This window comes from Rana temporaria, chromosome 3 (genome assembly GCF_905171775.1).
Source record: "Rana temporaria chromosome 3, aRanTem1.1, whole genome shotgun sequence".
Classification (NCBI taxonomy): Eukaryota; Metazoa; Chordata; class Amphibia; order Anura; family Ranidae; genus Rana; species Rana temporaria.
In genome coordinates this window covers 137837766-137859644 of record NC_053491.1, presented here as the reverse complement: position 1 = coordinate 137859644, position 21879 = coordinate 137837766, and the positions used below count along the sequence as shown (strand labels likewise).

Below are 21879 nucleotides of genomic sequence, written 5' to 3'. Positions count from 1 at the left end.
AAAATAGCATTTTTAATTTTTTTGGGCCAATTTGTTGTTGGGCAGATTACAAAACCCAAATTGCCTCAAAAACACATTACATGCTTTTCTGTAGCTTCTCCACTGAAGTATATTGAACCAAAAAAAACAAAATAGCATAGTTTTGCCTTAAAAAGTCCTTGCCCTTTCCAAATACGCAGCAGCTGAAAAAAAAATCATGGATGTGAACGTGTCCCATAGGAAAACATGTCAATGAACTGTAGTGTGTTTCTGCAAAAAAAAAACAGGAGGTGTGAACCCCAGGCCTGGGATGTTTAGTAACATAATGGGGTTAAAAAAACAAAAATAAGTACAAAAAGAGCTACTGTAATGGGTTAATTTTTTTACTGTGGGACAGTGCAAGTAATTTTTACAGTAGCGATTTGTTTTTTGTACTATAAAAGGGCTAATTTTAGTTTTTAACCCCCTTTATGTTAGTGGCCGATTAATAGATTATAAAATTAATTGATTACAATTTTCATAATCGATTAGTTGTTTCGGCCCTATATAGGACTTAATTAAAAATATTCCCAGGTATGGGAGTTTAACGCCAACCCACTGGAAAGCAAAACACTGTTGGTACGAGATACAGTGGATGGCGGGATAAAGATGTTCAGTGCCAATGATTTACCAATGTTTAAGGTGAAGCCTGAGATTTTGACAAACGTAGGTAGTGTGGTAAAAAGATAAGGGAGTGAGGATATAGGATTTATGATGAAGAATATTGCATTGAGACATAATTTCTGGCACACACCAGCAACCTCTAGGCCTGTTACATTAGGGGTTAGGCTTTATAGTTGGTCGTCACTAAAACAAAGAGTAACAGAGGGATACCTTGTCTGGTTCCTCTCTCTATATTAATAATAGGTACAAAATCTCAAGCGTATTTGAAGAAAAGCTCTTGGGAGAAATTTAGATTTTTAAAAAGGCTTAAAAGTGATTGTAAAGTCCAGTTTTTTCCCCCTCTAAAAATAACAAACATGCGATACTTACCTGCTCTGTTGCAGCGGATTTGCACAGAGCAGCCCCAATCTTCCTCTTTTGGGGGCCTCCTGGCCCCTTCCTCCTGTTGAGTGCCTCCAAAGCAAACAGCTTGCTATTGGGGTACCCGAGCCGGGTGTCCATTATTACACGGAGCTGCGGCACGGCCCCGCCCCCTCTATGATTGTCTAGCCGACTTTGATTAACAGCAGCGAGAGCCAATGGTGCCGACACGGTGTCTCAGTCAATCAAGAGGGAGAATCTCAGACGGCCGAGACACTTGTGGAAATCGCTGGACAGAGATGGGGCTGAGGTAAGTATTGGGGGCTGCTGCACACAGATGGCTTTTTATCCTAATGCATAGCAGGGACGTGCGGTGAGGTCAGTGGCTGGTCAGGCACTGGCTAGTATCAGAGCCAGATACACACAGGTTACATACACCGTGAATGTTAGAGCAAGAGCAATAATTCTAGCACTAGACCTCCAACATTAAACATGTAAAAAGATTTAAAAGTGTCGTCTATGGAGATTTTTAGGTATTGAAGTTTGTCGCCATTCCACAAGTGTGCGCAATTTTAAAGCGCGACATGTTGTTAGGCAACCATTTACTCGGCATACCGTAATTTTTCACATTATAGGGAGGAAGAAAAAAAAAAAAAAGGGGGGCTTACTTTAGTGTTTTTTTTCCATTATTTTCAGAAACTATCTTTCCCCAAAAAATTGAAAAATTGCAGCACAAATAACGTGACATTAAAAGTTGCAACAACCACCATTTTATCCCCTAGGGTCGCTGCTACAAAAATAGATATAATGATTGGGGGTTCAGAGTAATTTTCGAGCAAAATAAAAAAAAAAAAAATTATATGATTTTTACATGTAGGAGAGAAAAGTGTCAGAGTTGGCCTGGGTGGCAAGGGGTTAATTGGCCTAATATACAAATTATTACATATTGTTTTTAAGGTAATTTGCTATATTTTCAAATACTGTACTCAAGCAGGTGGCTTAACAGACAAAATATTTGAAGTTATAACTTCTAACCAGTAATTTCACAGCAAAGATAAATAATACAAGATTAGGTTATAACATATAGCATAATATATGATTTAGCTTGATTAAAACAGTACCTTTCCAACAGCAGTAGATGCTCATTCTTTCTCTTAACTGTGTAAAAAAAAAACATGGCATTATGGATAAATCTTATACCCATAAATTCATGTTCTTTCCTTCTAGTTAAGAGGGCTGGGCTGGAGGGGAGTATACCGTATTTGCCGGCGTATAAGACGACTGGGTGTATAAGACGACCCCCTAATTTGCCAGGAAAAATGTTGGTTTTGGGATATACTCGCCATATAAAACTACCCCCTTCCTACTAGTCTTTCTGGAAGCTGAGGGGTAGCCAGAACCGCTGACAGAAACAGGTTTTTTTCAAATCTCACTGTGCCATTACATGCCCCCACTGTGCCATCACTCACGTTTTGCTGATTCTGACTTCCAGGCCGCTGACAGTCTCCGTCTGCTGTGGGCGTCCATGATTTGAAATCCGCGCCTTCTCCTCAGACTTTCTTGTGATAGGCGGAACACAAATTTTCCCAGCAGCGCCTCTGTTCTGTGTTCCGCCCATCATGGACGTCGTCTTGTCCGAGGATGAGAAGGCATCTGTGATAGGAGGAACACAGAACAGAGGCGCTGCTGGGAAGATTTGGGTTCCGCCTATCACAGGACACTGAGGAGAAGGAGCGGCTTTTAAATCATGGACGCTCGCAGCAGACGGAGACTGTCACCGGCGTAAAAGACGACCCCCGACTTTGGATGATTTTTTTTGCATCCAAAAAGTCGTCTTATACGCCGGAAAATACGGTATATCTTTTAGACACATGCCCTCTTCTATGACACTGCAGTGAGAGGACAGCCTCCACTGCAGCATTTTTATTGCACAGCTTGAGCCAATGGTGCTTTTCGATTGGTCCAAAGGTTCCAAGCAGTCTATTGGGCTCAGTGCCTCCAACAAGAAGTCACTGGGAGCTCATCCTCTAGTCTGCTGCAAAGTGTGTGCCAGCTTGTATTTAGCTTCTGACAGGCTGCGCAAGGTGCCCCCTATTTCGGAACCATAGCGGATAGGAGCCCCAAATTTTGACCAGTGGTGGGGTAGGACTTCAGCTACTTACCCCCCAAATATATGTTCATGGCAGGTGAGGGTCTGCCTCCCTGATGCATAGAATGCATTTAAAGACCTTCTGACTTTGCCACCTCAGTACCCACTTAGAGATTGTAAACAGGATTGGGGAAAGTGATCCACTGTGTGTTTTTTTTTTTTATGAGTTTAAGAGATGGACACAAAATGGTTCATCACTTGTCTTGGCATTACCTCATGTCACTAATAGGCTTAATGTTCCCTGCAGATAGTCATACACAAAACAGACCAATTTTGCATGATTAATTTTATTTTTAACAAGCATTTCAAAATGTATAAAATTAGATTTTTATTTTTATAAACAACTTGTTTCAAAATGACAACGTATTACTTTATATGTTTATTAGTTAGACCTGCAAGTCCTAAAAAATGGCCAAGGGCCTACTTGCATCACTTGATGCCAAAAAAATTCAACATTTAAAATCCCAACACAACAATCATCACATTGCTAATGGCTGTAAACTTCTTCTGCAGATTCAAGAGGAGGAAGAACAACACTTTTTGCAAAATGGAACCTTCACCACAGCGGAGCAACGTCCTAATGCTTACATACCTGAAGATGAAAATGTTCTTCCTATTCCCCGACCTTATGGGGCTTTGGCACCTTTCAAGCCCACTGAGCCAGGCTCAAACATGCGGCACATAAGAAAGCCAACGATAACGCCAATTGAAATCTAATCTTAGGGAGTGTTAAGGAGAGAGACAGGAATGATGGCTCCTGTACATCCTCATACATAGGTCTTGGCAGGGAAAACTTTTACATCCACCGACACTATAGTATAATGGGGCAGCTCTGTGATTCATAATATGTGTGAAACTTAACTTGCCATTTCAAATGTCCCGAGCAGGGTAGTTCCACTACTACTGTACAGGCAATTGGGCATATACGAAGTGTTATACAACACTTCATATTTGGGTGTCTGTGTTAAAAGTGTGGGCTAAACGACCCTACAGCTTCATACATTTGCCCCATTGTGGCCTTGTAAAGTACACACTGGCTTGCGCATAAAAAAACTTTCAAAAAAACATAGCAACTGGCATCTAACCAACATTATCTGATGCAGGTTAAGGAAACAAATTGGTTGATATTGATCACAAGACTACCTTATCTTGTGAACACAGATGCATCCTGCCCTCTGTTTTGCTGATAAAATATCCATTATGCTTATAAAATACCCCAAATATCACACAAACACCTCTTTTTTAGTCATACCACATGGTTATTATTGCAAGTGCCACCAATATTGCAATATTTATTTTAATTAAATTGCAAACACCATCTATTTCCATAGCTGAACTAGGTAATGACCTTACCTAGTTTGGCTAGGGAAATATATGGTGTTTGCAATTTAAAAAAAGGTTTAACAGCCCATACAATATAACACAAAATATCAAAGTACATGTTTGCTAATGTTTTTAATGGTGCTAGGTTACATCTGTGCAATGGCCATTTCTTCATGCATCATTGTACTTTTTAAGGTAAATACATGAACACAAGCACAGAAAGGTGTAAATCCAGCCTTGGAGACTCCCAGCAAATATTTGGAGGGCAAAGCAGTTCAAAAAAGTTTTAAAATACCATTATCAAAAGGAATACAAACCCAATCCTTACAGCTCTCCTTTATTCCTCCCCAGCCAGGTATACTAAACCCATGCATGCTCCTATGCCAACTATTTAATATGTCTGAGACATCGCTCCATTTGCTCTAATGCACTGGGTCTTCCAGATACGAGAAACAATGTGACCTCCTCATGCGATGGCGATCAGGTCTGGGCAGAAAATGACAAGACCTGAACACTGCCATGTTAAAGAAAGTAGTGACATTATCCATCTGGGTGAGCTTGGATATCAGAACTTAATCAGGGTGGACTCCTGCAGCGGAGGTGATGTGTGGAGTGAGTATATACCTTGCTAGGGGTATAGTGGGAAACGGAAATAGGATTTCATTTAGCATGAATTGCTGGCAAATCCCTTGTATGTTACCATACAGCAAAATATGTTATTTACAAGGGGGGGGGGGGAATCACCATACCTGGTAAAGAAACAGAATATTAATTTCACAAGTTATAACTTTAACCTGACCTTTGCATTTATAAATTAGTTACATGATAAAAATAATGCATAATTTGACCTGTGATTAAACTTTCCAGAAAATCAGGAGTGACTGAATTGTACACACTGTTCTTATGAACATGTAATAACGCAGTCTTGCTTTCATATTTGTGAAACTAAAAGTGGAATTTCCTGACTGACGCCGCTTTAGTGGGGATGGGAGTGTTGATTTCCCTAGTTATCCTGCTCTATCATTCCAAAAGATCCAATCTCAAGAACAGCCAAAAATATGTATATACACAAAAAATTAAGCTTCCCCTGGAAGTGTTGTCGGTCTTATAAGTATCAAACACATTGTGCTCCAAGTGTTTAACAAAAATGCAATATTTTTAAATATCTGAGGAACGAAATTAGTCCAGAAAAAGGTTACAGACCTCAGTTAATCAGGACACAAATAAGATCAAGGTCATATTTAACAACTCACATTATGTGGTCACTTCAAAACTCGAATAAATAGAAATAATGCATTTAAAAAGGATTATGCTTCAACAAGATACAGTATAGAATAATTTATAAAGGTAACAGCAAAAATGATGAATGATTAAAATCATGATTTTGTGCATAGCTCTCAAAACAATCTGTTGTAATGAAGCTTACATTTCAGTATGTAAACATTTTACAGTTTTTACACATCTCATTCAAATTTTCCTTTAAGAAAAATGGCATTTAATGTAAATGCCTTACTGTGCAAAATCAGTGTTTTTCAGCCTACACACTACATCATACTGTATAACAGAAATCCATAGACATTTCAGATGGCAAAAGATGCCTGACCACAATAGCAGTAGCCGTCATCCAAGTTTGGATATCTGTGCCACATTCATGTATTAAACCACATGCTTTCAACCCAAGTCACAGGAAAGAGGTTAGTGTTCCTTTATGAATGCAGCATAGGTGGGCAAGTGTCATTAGAATGAGCAATTTCTAGTACTAATGAAGGCCAAGAAGAACGGATGTTCGTTTTAAGGCAATTTCTTCGAGAAATGCAGCATCTATGTTGTCTTCTTCAAAGGGATTCAAAGCTGAAATACCAAAAGAGAAAAACATTAAATATTTTCTAAAGAATAATAAACCGATTCTACACACTATATTCGTACACACACACAGAACATCTCAAAGTGGACCATACATTAGAATACTACAATCTAATAAAACAGGTCCAACTTTATGAATCTAGACATGTATGATTGAGAAATAAGATAAAAATTACAGTAACATATACCTGTACTCAAATCCCAATAGCTTGTACATGTATACAGGGAGTGCAGAATTATTAGGCAAGTTGTATTTTTGAGGATTCATTTTATTATTGAACAACAACCATGTTCTCAATGAACCCAAACAACTCATTAATATCAAAGCTGAATATTTTTGGAAGTAGTTATTAGTTTGTTTTTAGTTTTAGCTATTTTAGGGGGATATCTGTGTGTGCAGGTGACTACTATTACTGTGCATAATTATTAGGCAACTTAACAAAAAAAAAATATATACCCATTTCAATTATTTATTTTTACCAGTGAAACCAATATAACATCTCAACATTCACAAATATACATTTCTGACATTCAAAAACAAAACAAAAACAAATCAGTGACCAATATAGCCACCTTTCTTTGCAAGGACACTCAAAAGCCTGCCATCCATGGATTCTGTCAGTGTTTTGATCTGTTCACCATCAACATTGCGTGCAGCAGCAACCACAGCCTCCCAGACACTGTTCAGAGAGGTGTACTGTTTTCCCTCCTTGTAAATCTCACATTTGATGATGGGCCACAGGTTCTCAATGGGGTTCAGATCAGGTGAACAAGGAGGCCATGTCATTAGTTTTTCTTCTTTTATACCCTTTCTTGCCAGCCACGCTGTGGAGTACTTGGACGCGTGTGATGGAGCATTGTCCTGCATGAAAATCATGTTTTTCTTGAAGGATGCAGACTTCTTCCTGTACCACTGCTTGAAGAAGGTGTATTCCAGAAACTGACAGTAGGACTGGGAGTTGAGCTTGACTCCATCCTCAACCCGAAAAGGCCCCACAAGCTCATCTTTGATGATACCAGCCCAAACCAGTACTCCACCTCCACCTTGCTGGCGTCTGAGTCGGACTGGAGCTCTCTGCCCTTTACCAATCCAGCCACGGGCCCATCCATCTGGCCCATCAAGACTCACTCTCATTTCATCAGTCCATAAAACCTTAGAAAAATCAGTCTTGAGATATTTCTTGGCCCAGTCTTGACGTTTCAGCTTGTGTGTCTTGTTCAGTGGTGGTCGTCTTTCAGCCTTTCTTACCTTGGCCATGTCTCTGAGTATTGCACACCTTGTGCTTTTGGGCACTCCAGTGATGTTGCAGCTCTGAAATATGGACAAACTGGTGGCAAGTGGCATCTTGGCAGCTGCACGCTTGACTTTTCTCAGTTCATGGGCAGTTATTTTGCGCCTTGGTTTTTCCACATGCTTCTTGCGACCCTGTTGACTATTTTGAATGAAACGCTTGATTGTTCGATGATCACGCTTCAGAAGCTTTGCAATTTTAAGAGTGCTGCATCCCTCTGCAAGATATCTCACTTTTTTTTGACTTTTCTGAGCCTGTCAAGTCCTTCTTTTGACCCATTTTGCCAAAGGAAAGGAAGTTGACTAATAATTATGCACACCTGATATAGGGTGTTGATGTCATTAGACCACACACCTTATCATTACAGAGATGCACATCACCTAATATGCTTAATTGGTAGTAGGCTTTCGAGCCTATACAGCTTGGAGTAAGACAACATGCATAAAGAGGATGATGTGGTCAAAATACTCATTTGCCTAATAACTCTGCACTCCCTGTATAATACACCAGGTGCCAAAGGGGGGTGACCATACTAACACTAGATGCTCTGGATAAACCCTTTGAGCACAGGTATATATTTCTATTGCATTGCAGGTCAGTGGCCCGACTATCCTCCAACTGTTTTTTTTTTTTTTTTTGCCCCATATTGACACTAAGGGGGTTATTTACGAAAGGCAAATCCACTTTACACTACAAGTGCAAAGTGCACTTGAAATTGCACTGAAAGTGTACTTGGAAGTGCAGTCGCTGTAGAGCCGAGGGGGACATGCAAAAACAGTAAAACAGCATTTTAGCTTGCACATGACTGGATGATAAAATCAGCAGAGCTTCCCCTCATTTCAGATCTACCCCTCAGATTTACAGCGACTGCACTTCCAAGTGCACTTTCAGTGCAAAGTGGATTTGCCTTTCGTAAAACGAATTTGACAAGAAATTAGGGCTTTGACTAATCCAGTCTAAACATTAAATTTGTTAGTTTTCCCCAAGACATTAGTTGCTGGATTTTCTAGTGTGCTTCAGATCAGTATGGTGTTAAAAGATCCATTGCCTTTTTTCAATGTCAACTTTTTACACACATGTCCTCACATTCTCATCAAGTAAACTGATACAAACCATAATTTATAGTCGATTTTGACTGTAAACTGCCCTGGCCCTAAAGCAGCAAAGCAACCTAAAACTATAACATTTACATCACCATGCTTCAGTCATGTTATGCGGTTCCTCCCATGAAATGCTTTCTTAGGTTTGGGCCAAATAGGTCTACAGGTCCTGTGGCCACACAACTCCCCAGCAGTCTACGGCTCATTTCTACAGAACGCCTGGGTCTTTGCCCCCCATGTTTAATGGCAACTGTAATTTTTCTCTAATGTCCTTATAAGACAGGAACGATTTTTCTTGCAAACTCCCATGCAGGTTTAATTGGTGCATTCTCTGAGTGTAGATACATGCACTCTCACACCAACTGTGGCCAGAGTTACCTGCAAATCCCCAATGAAATTTAGGCACCTTTGGAGGAGACTTCTTTTAAACATCAGATGGTTAGCTCTTTGGCTGAATTTTTTACTTACAGTGGAATAATTGATTTTAAATTATTATTTCTTGATGATATATAGGAATTCACAGCCTGCTTTTTGAGGACCTTAGAAAGCCATTTTGATCTTGGCATGATGACACCACACACATTCATACCAAAGAGAACACCACATACTAGATAGATGAGGTTTAAAGTGGATGTAAACCCGATTCATGAAATTTGACCTGGGCACACATCTCTGCGGTCTCCTGCTCTGTTCTTCTGTTATCAGCCTGATAACTTCTGACATGGTCTGTTTTTATCTCGCTTAACGGCAAGCGAGTTTTGTTTTAGGAGGAGGCTATAAATAGATTAGCAGCGTGCTGAACTATTCAACGAACAGTTCTGAGAGTCTCTACCTATGAGGAGAGGGGGAGTGTGCCTTTCCTCCAATCAGCTGTCTTGGCTGTATGCACAGGCTTCACTGCAGTGCTGAACAAGAAGAGAAAATCTAACACGATCTGAACTTTCTAAATAATATATATAAAAGCTGAAGACTGCAGAGATACATGTAAAACTTATGTAGGGAAATTTGTTTCACCCCTATGAATCATCTGAGGCTGTTCACATTACTGGGTATATGCAAGTGTTTACCTCCACTTTAACCACTTCCCGACCGCCGCATGTATATGTACGTCCACAGAATGGCACGTATAGGCAAATGGGCGTACAATTGCCTTTCCACGGGTCGGGGGTCCGATCGGGACCCCCCCGCTACATGCGGCGGTCGGATTCCCGTGGGGAGCGATCCGGGACGACGGCGCGGCTATTCGTTTATAGCCGCTCCGTCGCGATCGCTCCCCGGAGCTGAAGAACGGGGAGAGCCGTATGTAAACACGGCTTCCCCGTGCTTCACTGTGGCGGCTGCATCGATCGAGTCATCCCTTTTATAGGGAGACTCGATCGATGACGTCAGTCCTACAGTCACACCCCCCCTACAGTTGTAAACACACACTAGGTGAACCCTAACTTCTACAGCGCTCCCTGTGGTTAACTCCCAAACTGCAACTGTCATTTTCACAATAAACAATGCAATTTAAATGCATTTTCTGCTGTGAAAATGACAATGGTCCCAAAAATGTGTCAAAATTGTCCGAAGTGTCCGCCATAATGTCGCAGTCACGAAAAAAAAATCGCTGATCGCCGCCGATGGTAGTAAAAAAAAAAAAAAAATTATAAAAAGTGCAATAAAACTATCCCCCATTTTGTAAACGCTATAAATCTTGCGCAAACCAACCGATAAATGCTTATTGCGATTTTTTTTTACCAAAAATAGGTAGAAGAATACGTATCGGCCTAAACTGAGGAAAAAAAATGTTTTATATATGTTTTTGGGGGATATTTATCACAGCAAAAAATATAGCATTTTTTTCAAAATTGTCGCTCTTTTTTTTTTTTATAGCGCAAAAAATAAAAACCGCAGAGGTGATTAAATACCACCAAAAGAAAGCTCTATTTGTGGGGGAAAAAAAAGGATGCCAATTTTGTTTGGGAGCCACGTCGCATGAGCGCGCAATTGTCTGTTAAAGCGACGCAGTGCCGAATTGTAAAAACGCCTTTCGGCATTTATCAGCATATTTGTCCGTGGCTTAAGTGGTTAACCACGTGCCTATTGAGCACTTTTACCCCCTTCCTGCCCAGGCAAATTTTCAGCTTTCAGTCCTGTAGCACTCTGAATGACAATTGCACAATCATGCAGCACTGTACCCATATGACATTTTTAATTCTAGTCTACAAAGCTCTCTGACATTTATAGAGCTGTATAAATTTCATATACTTGATGATGGTCATTTATTATTATAATAACCGGTTATTAGATAGCTACAGAAAATATAATCTGAAACTGAATCAGATTTGTAAAACTACCAATAATATTGCTTCTGTGATGTAAAGTGTTACCTCTATCTTCCACGTCCGATAGCATCATGATCAAATAATTTAGTGGAAGAAAATTGATGCAGAGTGGAGAGCAGTCAGTTAGTGACTGACGAGTTACCTGGATAGAAATAGAATGGCAGCATTGAAATGTTAATTATTTTAAACACAGTAGTCTAAAGATTTCCATACTTTAAAAAAAATCCTTTTTTATGAAGACACACATTGTACTGTATATTTACAATATGTACGTAGCTATTGCTCTGCATACATGTTTAAACACCACATTCTGTAGTTTTACACTCTAGAATTAAAATGTATTTCACTTCAGGAGGAAAAATTATCTGAACACAGAAGACATTAGCCTCAGAAGATGGCTGTAGTGATTTAAATATTAATATCCTGTAATGGGGGTTCTTCCCTCCTGTCAGAGCCATAGTTTTATGATTACATTGTTTGATTTTTTTTTTATGGTGTTTAAATCTTTATTTTAAAACTAAAAATAAAACATCTTGACCGGTGAACATGCTGCATCATTTTAACGTCTTGGATTATCTCATACTATTCATGTGGTATTTTCAATACCATCCATATACGTTTATACAGTTTGTTGGTACAATGAAAAGTTAATAATAAAAAAAAAAAGTTTATTTTATTTTGCATGCCAACTTTTTTCCCCTAATTAAACCAAATGTTACCCTCTGCTGGTGATGACACAAGCAAAATGCTTGCGATTTTGCATAAGTGCGCACATTCCATGTGCATTTTGTAGCCAATTCATTATATTGTTTCAGGTTTAAAACGAGTAATTAAGTGCGACAGATGTCTCAATTTCTCCTGCAGAAAGCAGATGATATTAAGATTAATTTATAGTTGTTTGAACTTTTTTTTGAGATGCACATAATTACTACATTTGTCAACATAAATTCAATAATAGGGCTTTTTTTTATAACTCCCACCATTTCTAAAGACAGATTTGACATTTGCAGGTATATTCAACGCTATATTTTTTGTATAATGCTCTATGGCAGGAACAGTGGCGGAACTACCAGGGTCACACTTGGGACCGGGCCCTGGTGTTCTGCCACTGTGGGGGGGCCCCAGAGCCGATGGCAGCATAGGGCACTCTGTGCTGAATCCTGGAGCTCAGTGCAGGACAAGTTGCAGGCCCTTGCATTTTGCCACCGTAAGGAGCCCCTGGCAGGGGGTCAGGGGGTGGGACCTGTATGGTTTATTGCATCAGGGCCCTGAAGGTTCTAGTTATGCTTCTGGGCAGGAACCAGGAACCAACATTCACTGCCCAACTGTCACAATACATATACAGATTCGGCTTCCTTTGCTGTTGGAAGTTGATACTTGGAATGCAATGTAACATATACAGTGTATCCGGAAAGTATTCACAGCACTTCACTTTTTCCACATTTTGTTATGTTACAGCCTTATTCCAAAGTGGATTAAATCGATTATTTTACAAAAAAATTCTACAAATACTACCCCATAATGACAAGGTGAAAGTTTGCTTGAAATTTGTCTTTGCCATGACACTCAAAATAAGCATAGGTGCATCCTGTTTCCACTGATCATCCTCGAGATGTTTCTACAACTTGATTGAGTTGACCTGTGGTAAATTCAGTTTATTGGACATGATTTTCAAAGGCACACACCTGTCTATATAAAGGTCCCACAGCCAACAGTGCACATCAGAGCATAAACCAACCATAAAGTTCAAGGAGTCGTCTAGACCTCAGACAGGATTGTATCAAGGCACAGATCCGGGGAAGGGTACCTAAAAAGTTCGGCAGCATTGAAGGCCCCAATGAGCACAGTGGCCTCCATCATCTATAAATGGAAGAAGTTTGGAACTACTAGGACTCTTCCTAGAGCAGGCCGTTTGGCCAAAATGAGCGTTCCGGGGAGAAGGGCCTTAGTCAGGGAGGTGACCACGAACCCGGTAGACACTGACAGAGCTCCAGCGTTTCTCTATGTTCCAAAAGAACCACCATGTCTGCAGTACTCCACCAATCAAGCCCGTATGCAGTGGCGGCTGGTGCTCACTATTTGTGGGGGGAGGGCACACCCCCCTCAAGTCAGATAGACAGTGGGTCATATGTAGATCACCCTGTAAGTAGATCAGGGGGTTGGACGCATGGATGGGGGCGGCGCCCCTGCGCTTATGGAGCAGCCGACACTGCCTGTACGGTAGAGTGGCCAGATGGAAGCCACTCCTCAGTAAAAGGCACATGACAGCCCGCCTGGAGTTTGCCAAAAGGCACCTGAAGGACAGAACACAAACAAAATTCTCTGGTTTGATGAAAAAAAGGATTGAACTCTTTGGCCTCAATGGCAAGCATTATGCCTGGAGGAAACCAGGCACTGCTCATCAGTTGGCCAATAACATCCCTACAGTGAAGCATGGTGGTATAAGCATCATGCTGTGGGGAGGTTTTTCAGCGGCAGGAACTGGGAGACTAGTCAGGATCGAGGGAAAGATGAATGCAGCAATGTACAGAGAGATCCTTGATAAAAACCTGCTTCAGAGCACATTGGACCTCGGACTGGGGCGAAGGTTCATCTTCTAACAGGAAAACGACCCTAAGCACAAAGCCAAGATAACAAAAGGAGTGGCTACAGGATAACTCTGAATGCCCTTGAGTGGCACAGCCAAAGTCCAGACTTGAACCCGATTGGTCTCTGGAGAGATCTAAAAGTAACTGTGCAGCGTTGGAGCTTGAGTGGTCCTGCCAAGAAGAATGGGAGAAACTGCCCAAAAATAGGTGTGCCAAGCTTGTAGCATCATACTCAGAAAGACTTAAGGCTGTAATTGGTGCCAAAGGTGCTTCAAAGGCTGTGAATACTTATGTACATGTAAATTTTTTTTTTTTTTTTTTTTTAATAAGTTTGCAAAGATTTCAAACACACTTCCTTCAAGGTTGTCATTATGGAGTATTGTAGAATTTTGAGGGAACATATTGAATGTAATCCATTTTAGAACTGTATGCAGTACTGGGGATATAGTTTTTTTTGTGTACAACAGGAAAACAGCACTCATGCACGTATGTAACAAAAACCTGGCAACATTTTATTTTCAAAGGACTTTAAAAACGAATCACTTGCAGAAAAAAAATAAAAACAGTACAATATACACACACACACAATGGTTTCACAATTTACCTCCTTATTATTAAGCCTGAAGAGTAATTTTCTCACATACTTCATTGCAATAAAGTTATTGCTGATAGCATGATCCCACAAACGATGGACCTTTTCAGAAATGTTCTGGAAATTAGATAAACAGCGTGACAATATGGAATTTTCTCAGTTACATCCTGTGGTTGACAGTCCACTTAACACCTTTGACATCGATTTCCCTACAGGTAATAATGATAAACAGGAAATCCTGGAGTCTTCTGTCCCCAACACTCATTTTATTCTGGCATCCAATCAGGGAAAATTAACAATCTACTGATCTTTTACAGAAATGACTGTACTTAATATACCGCTTGCAGTAAAACCTACTATGCCCTTATATGCCCTAAAATCATTCAGCTGAAACTTTATAGTTTTAGAGATCGGTGTTGATACATTATTTAAAGTCATAAGAAAAGATTATTATATATAGATAAAATAAGAGATATATATATATAGATTATTATATATAGATAAAATGAGATATATATATATATATATATATATATATATATATATATATATATATATATATAATATATATATATATATATATTACACACACACACACCACACACACACACACACACACACACACTGCATTTGAGCATATCCACAGTTAGACCAACCCTGCATGCCTGCTTAAAAGAATGCAGCTTTGTCTTCAAGGGGGGCAAAAGGGAGCACTGATGATCAGCAGGGGATATGGGGGGGGGGGGTCCTAATGCTTAGTGGGGAGAGATGGGTGGCCCTGGTGCTGAGTGGGGAGAGATGGGTGTTCTGGTGCTCAGCAGGGGGGGGGGGGGGATTGGGGGTCCTGGTGCTCTGTGGGGGAGGGGTCCTGGTGGTTAGTGGGGGCAGTTTGGAAGTCTGAAGGAATGCCGGGGATGCCAGTGCAGTGATAGCTCAGACGATCTCACAAAAGAAAAACTTCCTTTGCTCACTTCTCTGCCAGGCTCTGATTGATGACTCATCTATTGCAGAGCCAGTGGTGCCACTTTGCTACCACTTTTTATTTACTTGTCTGAGACTGTCACCTCACCGGCTTTCCCAGCATCCCTCCAGGCGTGCCGGCCCAGCCACAGGAGCTGTGATATCACTGTCACTTCTCCCGTCAGTGGCGGCACCCCCCCTTCTTTGGATGCGGCGAACCAAAGAGACCTCTGGATGAGAAGATGGGCCCCCACCGCTGCACCGATCATCCCTGACAACCCCGAATGGATCATCCATGTGTGCAGAGTGGGTCAGAGCATCTCTCTCTCTCTATTACACTTGTAGAATGAACACCAGGAAGAGCTTAGACAGTAAAACTAACAGAAAAAGAAGAGACATCAGAAAAATATGGTTTATGTTTCGGCTTCAGCTACCTAGGATATTTCACAGATGAAATCAAAAAGGTAAGTGCTATATTAAACAGCAATGTTGGGTCATACAGTACAGCAAGAATGAGCAAGCCATTTATTCCATTTTTTCTTTATGCATTGGTGATTCACATCCCTAATGACAGCCACAAATCCTGGAGGAGTAGAAGAATTCCATTCATGCATAATGTTTAGTTTAGCCATGTATAGGATATGTATGAATCATTCTACAAATAGCGGGTATGCCATCTACATTGATATGTAGGATGGCAAGCTCAATAGAGGTCTTGCTGCTTTGGAAGCCATCCAAATTACATTTTAGTAGGACGATTAGCTGCTCTCGCCTTTCTACTTTTGTGCAACCTGCCTGTAAGTTGCTCTGAAGTCTGTGGCTGCCACATAACTTCTGGTTTGGAAGATATCCAGTATCATCCAGGTCCAATACTTTGTGGCCATAAGGTCAATACCACACCCCTGGCACCTTGTCATCACCAATGTGCAAGTTAGTGCCGTGGTTTGCCACATCGAATGAGAATTTCTTAATGGGGCATAACACTACTCTTTCCCCAGTCCAACACAATTGTGAAGCAGAAAAGGGCATCTGTTTACACGTTTCCCATTTCAAAACTTTTACAAGGAGGAATTAAATAAACGGTTGCCAATATGCACTGGAAGAAAGGGGGAAATTACAATTAAAAAAGGTAATACTTTTATGCTGCATTTAAAAGCAGTTTTTTTTGGGGGGGGGGGGTGTCTATACTCACTTCTGGAAGACGTATTATTATGCTATATTTGAGTTTTTCATTTTCTTCACTGTCATCCAGTTCTGTAGAAAAAAAAAAAATTATAATAATACACACACGTATAGTACACATCACCATTTTTCTAGGTAAATATATTGACATGAAATTTTCACTAAATGTCAGTAACAACCCATGCAATCCATACAAAGAAATCAAAACAAATAAAGTTCAGAAATTAAGTTATGTGTAATAAAATGGAATAACACAGGGAAACCGTATTGAAACACATGAAGAAAATGGAGGTGCAAAAAGACATGGAAAGCCAAAACACCACCTGAAATCTATCAGTAATAGAGAAAGCAATACTGTCCCTTACCAGTGAAAAATTAATATCAGCCGATTCAGACGCAACTGATGGCCTATATCAAGGTGTCACACAAGAAACCTCTCATGATGGGGTAAAAGCGAAGAGCTCTCTCAATACCTTTGCAACCTTATTGTTGCAAAACATACTGATGGCCATTGGTTACAGAAAGATTTCTAAACTTCTGTATGTTCTAGTGAGCACTGTTGGGGCCATAATCCAGAAGTGGAAAGAACATAATTTCACCATAACCTGGCCGTGACCAGGTGATTCTCGCAAAAGATTTGACAGAGGAGTGAAAAAAAAATTCTCAGAAGAGTTGTCCAAGAGCCAAGGATCACTTATGGAGAGCTTCAGAAAGACCTGAAATTAGCAGGTACAATTGTTTCAAAGAAAACAATAATTAATGAACTTAAACGTCATGGCCCTGTATGCATGCTCACCACGCAAGAAAAAAAACATGGTGAGGCTTGTTTAAAGTTTGCTGCACAAACCTTTAGCAATGAAAAAAAAAAAAAAAAAGATTTCTGGACAGGCCGCACTCCAAAAAATATTTGCCTTCAATAGTAAAATAGGATCAAAAAAATACAAACCACAGTAGAAAAGGAAAAAACATTGACGTGTTTCACACTATTACTTAATCATAGCTTAACCACAACCTTTAGGCCAGGTTCAAACTATTGCAAATTGGATGCAGATTTTCTGCATCCACATTTTCAATAACAGGAGAATGTGATCGGCTCTCTTTAACCGTCTGAGGTTTCCAAAGCCAGCACTCTGGATACTTCCTCCCCATCGAGTGCCCCCATAACAAACCACTTACTTTTGGGACACTCGTGCGGGCTCACACAGTGTGGCTCAGCCCCACCTCCCTGCTCCTTCCTCACAGGATTTGATTGACAGCAGCAAGAGCCAAGTGCTCCCACTGCTGCAACCATGCCCAGCGAGAAGGGATAGGGTGCAGCGCTGCTGCTCTCTTGCACAGTGCTGGATCGAGATCAGACTCAGCTGTTAGCTCATCACAGAAGTTATTTTTTTACTTAATGCAGAACTTAAAGGCCAGCTTACCTTTGAGAAGTTTAACAACGAATGCCTCAGTCAATGGCAAAGCTCCGCTGTCTATGTAATGCAGTAAATTGGCAAGGGGCAGGCATCGCAGGGCTAAAAACAGATGCAATGTCTGAAATCCTATTAAAAAAAAAAAAAAAAACACACAGGATTGGTTGCTAGAGAATAGATTTTGACTACAAATTAAACAATTTTCAGTTAAGCATCATAGGAGATTGCAACAGCTTTTTATACCTAAATCAAACGAATTCTTACAACCCTCCAATGTAAAAAGTAGAAATACACTGAGGTTACTTTCAGTGAAAACCACAAGTCAAAAGGATCGGTAAACATAGAATTAAAAATGGTGGAATATATAAAGCTCAACTTTTCCTGTTAAAAGTATCTTGTCCTCTACCACACCCCCTAATAGCTATTAAGTTATTAATAAATGATACCCCACATTTCATATTTCTGATATGGGTTTGTTGTACCATGCGTTAAAAAATGTCTCCCTGGCTGTGATTAGCGCATCGCCGTGCAGACTTCCTGGCGGGCTCTGCACGTGTACCATGCAAACACGCTGGAGCTCATCCTTACTGCTGACACCCCCCCTGCAGTCTCTACCTGGCTCTCTAAACTTTTTATGCAGCGGAGAACAGAGGTTGTGTGATTGCTTATCTATAAAAATTAAAAAAAAGTCAAGACAGGATTGTTACATCTCTGGGTCCAATGGTTGTTTTGACAAGCTGTAGTTATGCTTTGCTTATCCATATTGTCATTGTATCTGCAGCTTGCATTGCCTAGGTATGCAACGAGTTTATTTAAACTACTAAAAATGATCAAGTTTTAGTGGTTTCTATGAAGGGTTAACCAGGCTGACTTAAAGCGGAGTTCCACCCATAAATATAACATTACATCAGTAGTTTTAAAAAAATGTCATTAGTCCTTTAAGAAAATTTTTTTTTTTTTAGATGCCTTCAAAGTGTTGTTGCTAGGCAGAATAGTTAATCTTCCCTCTTCCTGCACCTAGGTGCTTAAGCCTCCTAACCTACACCGCACAGACTCCTGGGAATGTAGTAACTTTCCAGGAGTCTGTGCACGCCCCAGTCTCGAAGAATCATGCGACTTGGACAGTACAGGTGCTGAAACCTGATCTGAAACCTATTACACTGCTTGTGCAGCACTGAGCATGTGCAAGATCTGCAAAGCTTAAATCCAGGAAGTCATACAGTCTGGCTTCATGATGCCCACACTTAAGATGGCCCCAGTCAATTTCTATTTTATAAAGTGTCTAAATGCTGTAACAACCTAACAAAACGGACCTTAGTTTACAGACTAACTTTACTAGAATACATTAAGCTTGTGTATTACAGGGGTATTTATATTTAAAAAGTGAAATTGTGTCCGGAACTCTATACCAGGGATGCGCAAATAATTGCCCGACTGCATGTCCCAGGGGCCGGGCATATTTTTTTTTTTTTTTTAGCATTTAGCCCTGCCGTGGGCAAGCAGCAGGGTTTAATTTTCAGCCGACAATTCTCTTTTTACTAAAAGTGATCCGAGCATCTGATGAGCCGCTGAATAGCTTTTAGATGCAGCACTGCTCGCCGGTGTTTATCGGGCTCAACATTCTCACCGTAGAGCCTGGGTAACGATCCGGCGGTTCACATGGTTTGCCATAGAGGTGAGGAGAGACAAGATTGTTCATAGATCTAGAGCTTGGCAGCCAGGAGCGTATATATATATATATATATATATATATATATATATATATATATATATATATATATATATATATATATATATATATATATATAAAATTTATTTATATTTATTTATTAGTACTCTGTTCCCCCCCAAATAAATGGTAACTCCGTTACAGACTGGGGTGGGTGCGAGAAAACCAGTGGGACTGCACTTTTTGAATGACTTTCTGCTTTAACCACCCTGGCGGTATGATTCTGTCTGAAAAATCATGCTGAAAGCGGTACAATTATTTGCAAGGAAATTTGGTGTTTTATACTGTAGGCCTGTGATTTTTAGGAATAACTCACTTAAATCTGACCAAACAAGAATCTAATAGGCATCCCGGGTATGACTTTTTTTAAAACAAAATTTTAAATTATAATATAATAATTATAAATAATTATAGCAAGTAATAATATAATTAAAATAAAAATTATTCAATAATGTAATCAACTCAAAATCACTGACATTTTCTCAGTTGCAGAATTGTTGCTGTCATTATTTTTTTTTTTATGACGAATTTCCCCGGAAATCGCTATCGCACAATTCTGCAAGTGATTATAATTTATTATCACTGTTTTCTAGCTGATCTAAAACCATTTTTGACATAAAAAGACACTTTTGGTTGCTATGGACAATCTACAGTTTTCAGGCAGAAAGAAAGGTTTTTATTATATAAAATGACATGTAGGACACTGGGCAGACCACTAGGGACAAGGGGTGTGTGCTTTTTTTACATACAGTACTGTAATCTATAAGATTACAGTATACTGTATGTATAGTGTTTGTTTACTTTTTTGAATTTGGCGCCGATCTCCGCTCCCGTGCGTCGTAACGTCGCAGGGAACGGAGATCGGCGGCACAGGAGGACGCTGTGTGAATCGAGCGAGGACCCGCTCGCTCACACAGCGTGCTGACATCGCTGGATCCAGAACAAGGTAAGCCAGCGCACGCTGCAGGCTCTGCATATCTACCCCGAGCGTGACTCAGGGTTACCGATCGCAACATGAAAAACCCACCCCGAGTCACGCTCGGGAATACCGCCAGGGGGGTTAATAAAGTGGCTAGATATCAGCATTGACTGGTCTTGGTTGCTCGTTGTTGTATTGATATATCTTTGTGCAATCTATTCCAATAGTAAGCATACACAGCTATGCTGCAGAAACTGATGTTTTTAAAGTTTGTCAATTTTGTCATAAAGATACAAATAAAAAAATTATTTTGAATGAAATATATTTTAAATGTTTGTAACACTTAAAGTGTATGTTAAGCTTTTTAAGCTTTTTAGCTTTAGATAATGGCGAGGGATTAAAACACGTTAGGTTTTTACAGCTATAAAGAGCTCTGTCAGATATTCCTCACTTCTTGTCCTGTTGACACTGGTTGGGAAGTAAGGGGACAAATCTGTAACAGGAACAGAGATAGAATAAAATCTGACTGGGGTTCTAGCATTCCACATTTAAAAAAAAAGTATCAAATATGGTTTATTTATAAAGCCTGAATAAAGAAAAAGAAATATAGATGTTGCTTATAGCAGTCTACCCGATTCCAGCTGTAACAGGTCCAGTGCAGGTTTTAAAATAAAAAATGATGTTGGATAGATTGCTATGGGTAAACTACCTGTTTCAAGGTTTTAAAATGAGCTCACACGTAAAAAAAAGGAGCAGTTTATGCAAATATAAAAGTACAATGAACTAGTGGCAAGCATGTGGTAAGAATGTATGTACAACCTATGGCTTATCCGAGTCTACAATATGATACTGAGCAATGGTCTGGCTTCATAAGTAGGTTGTTTAATCAATTTGTTGTACTTACCCGGAGGCAAGGGCATACACATTTGGTTTGTTGCTTCGGAAATTCTACACATGACATGAAAAGCAAAATACTCGGATTTCGGATTTCCACTAGCATCACTGCACAAAATAAAAAGCACATTTGTGATAGGAGATTGACCTACATTTGTATTTTTAACATTTGCCTAAAGGGAAAGACGGAATTGTAATAATTACAATTATGTATGGTTGTAAATATGAAGCCTCATCCATCAGTTGATCGAAACTTTCAAACTATATCTACTATCCAACTATCCCAAAACAAATCCAATGTCGCAGATTTTTCAGGACTGTCTGCAAAATTACAGGGTCCCAAGGAATCATGATTACCCCTTAGAATGCTGAAAAATCCAGCAGCTACCGGTACTTTATTCCCTACTGGCATTTCACAGTCAGTTAAAAAGAACATGCGGTCACCACCCCATGGCCCCTTTCACATGGACGTTTAGATTGGAACCATCAATTTTTCTCTATGGAGTGGCTGATGACAGCAGACAGGTGTCCGCTGGCACCCATCAGC

The 21879-nt window shown here is 40.0% G+C and overlaps 2 protein-coding genes across 3 annotated transcripts in view; one reads left to right on the top strand and one right to left on the bottom strand.

Annotated features, from left to right (window-relative positions):
- CCDC146 (coiled-coil domain containing 146) overlaps nucleotides 1–5204 on the top strand; it is a 150147-nt gene extending 144943 nt beyond the window's left edge. For both annotated transcript variants that reach the window (XM_040343470.1, XM_040343471.1), the window contains exon 19: nucleotides 3665–5204. In XM_040343470.1, the coding sequence (XP_040199404.1) occupies nucleotides 3665–3868 (204 nt within the window). In that variant the 3' untranslated portion in view covers nucleotides 3869–5204. The remainder of the gene's footprint in view (nucleotides 1–3664) is intronic.
- The window catches only part of LOC120931745 (gamma-secretase activating protein), a 132909-nt gene continuing 114452 nt past the window's right edge, over nucleotides 3423–21879 (bottom strand). The window contains exons 26-31 of the mRNA XM_040343473.1: nucleotides 21343–21440; nucleotides 17800–17919; nucleotides 16389–16450; nucleotides 14249–14353; nucleotides 11102–11198; nucleotides 3423–6325 (exon numbers count right to left, since the gene is read on the bottom strand). Of these exons, the coding sequence (XP_040199407.1) occupies nucleotides 6234–6325; nucleotides 11102–11198; nucleotides 14249–14353; nucleotides 16389–16450; nucleotides 17800–17919; nucleotides 21343–21440 (574 nt within the window). The 3' untranslated portion in view covers nucleotides 3423–6233. The remainder of the gene's footprint in view (nucleotides 6326–11101; nucleotides 11199–14248; nucleotides 14354–16388; nucleotides 16451–17799; nucleotides 17920–21342; nucleotides 21441–21879) is intronic.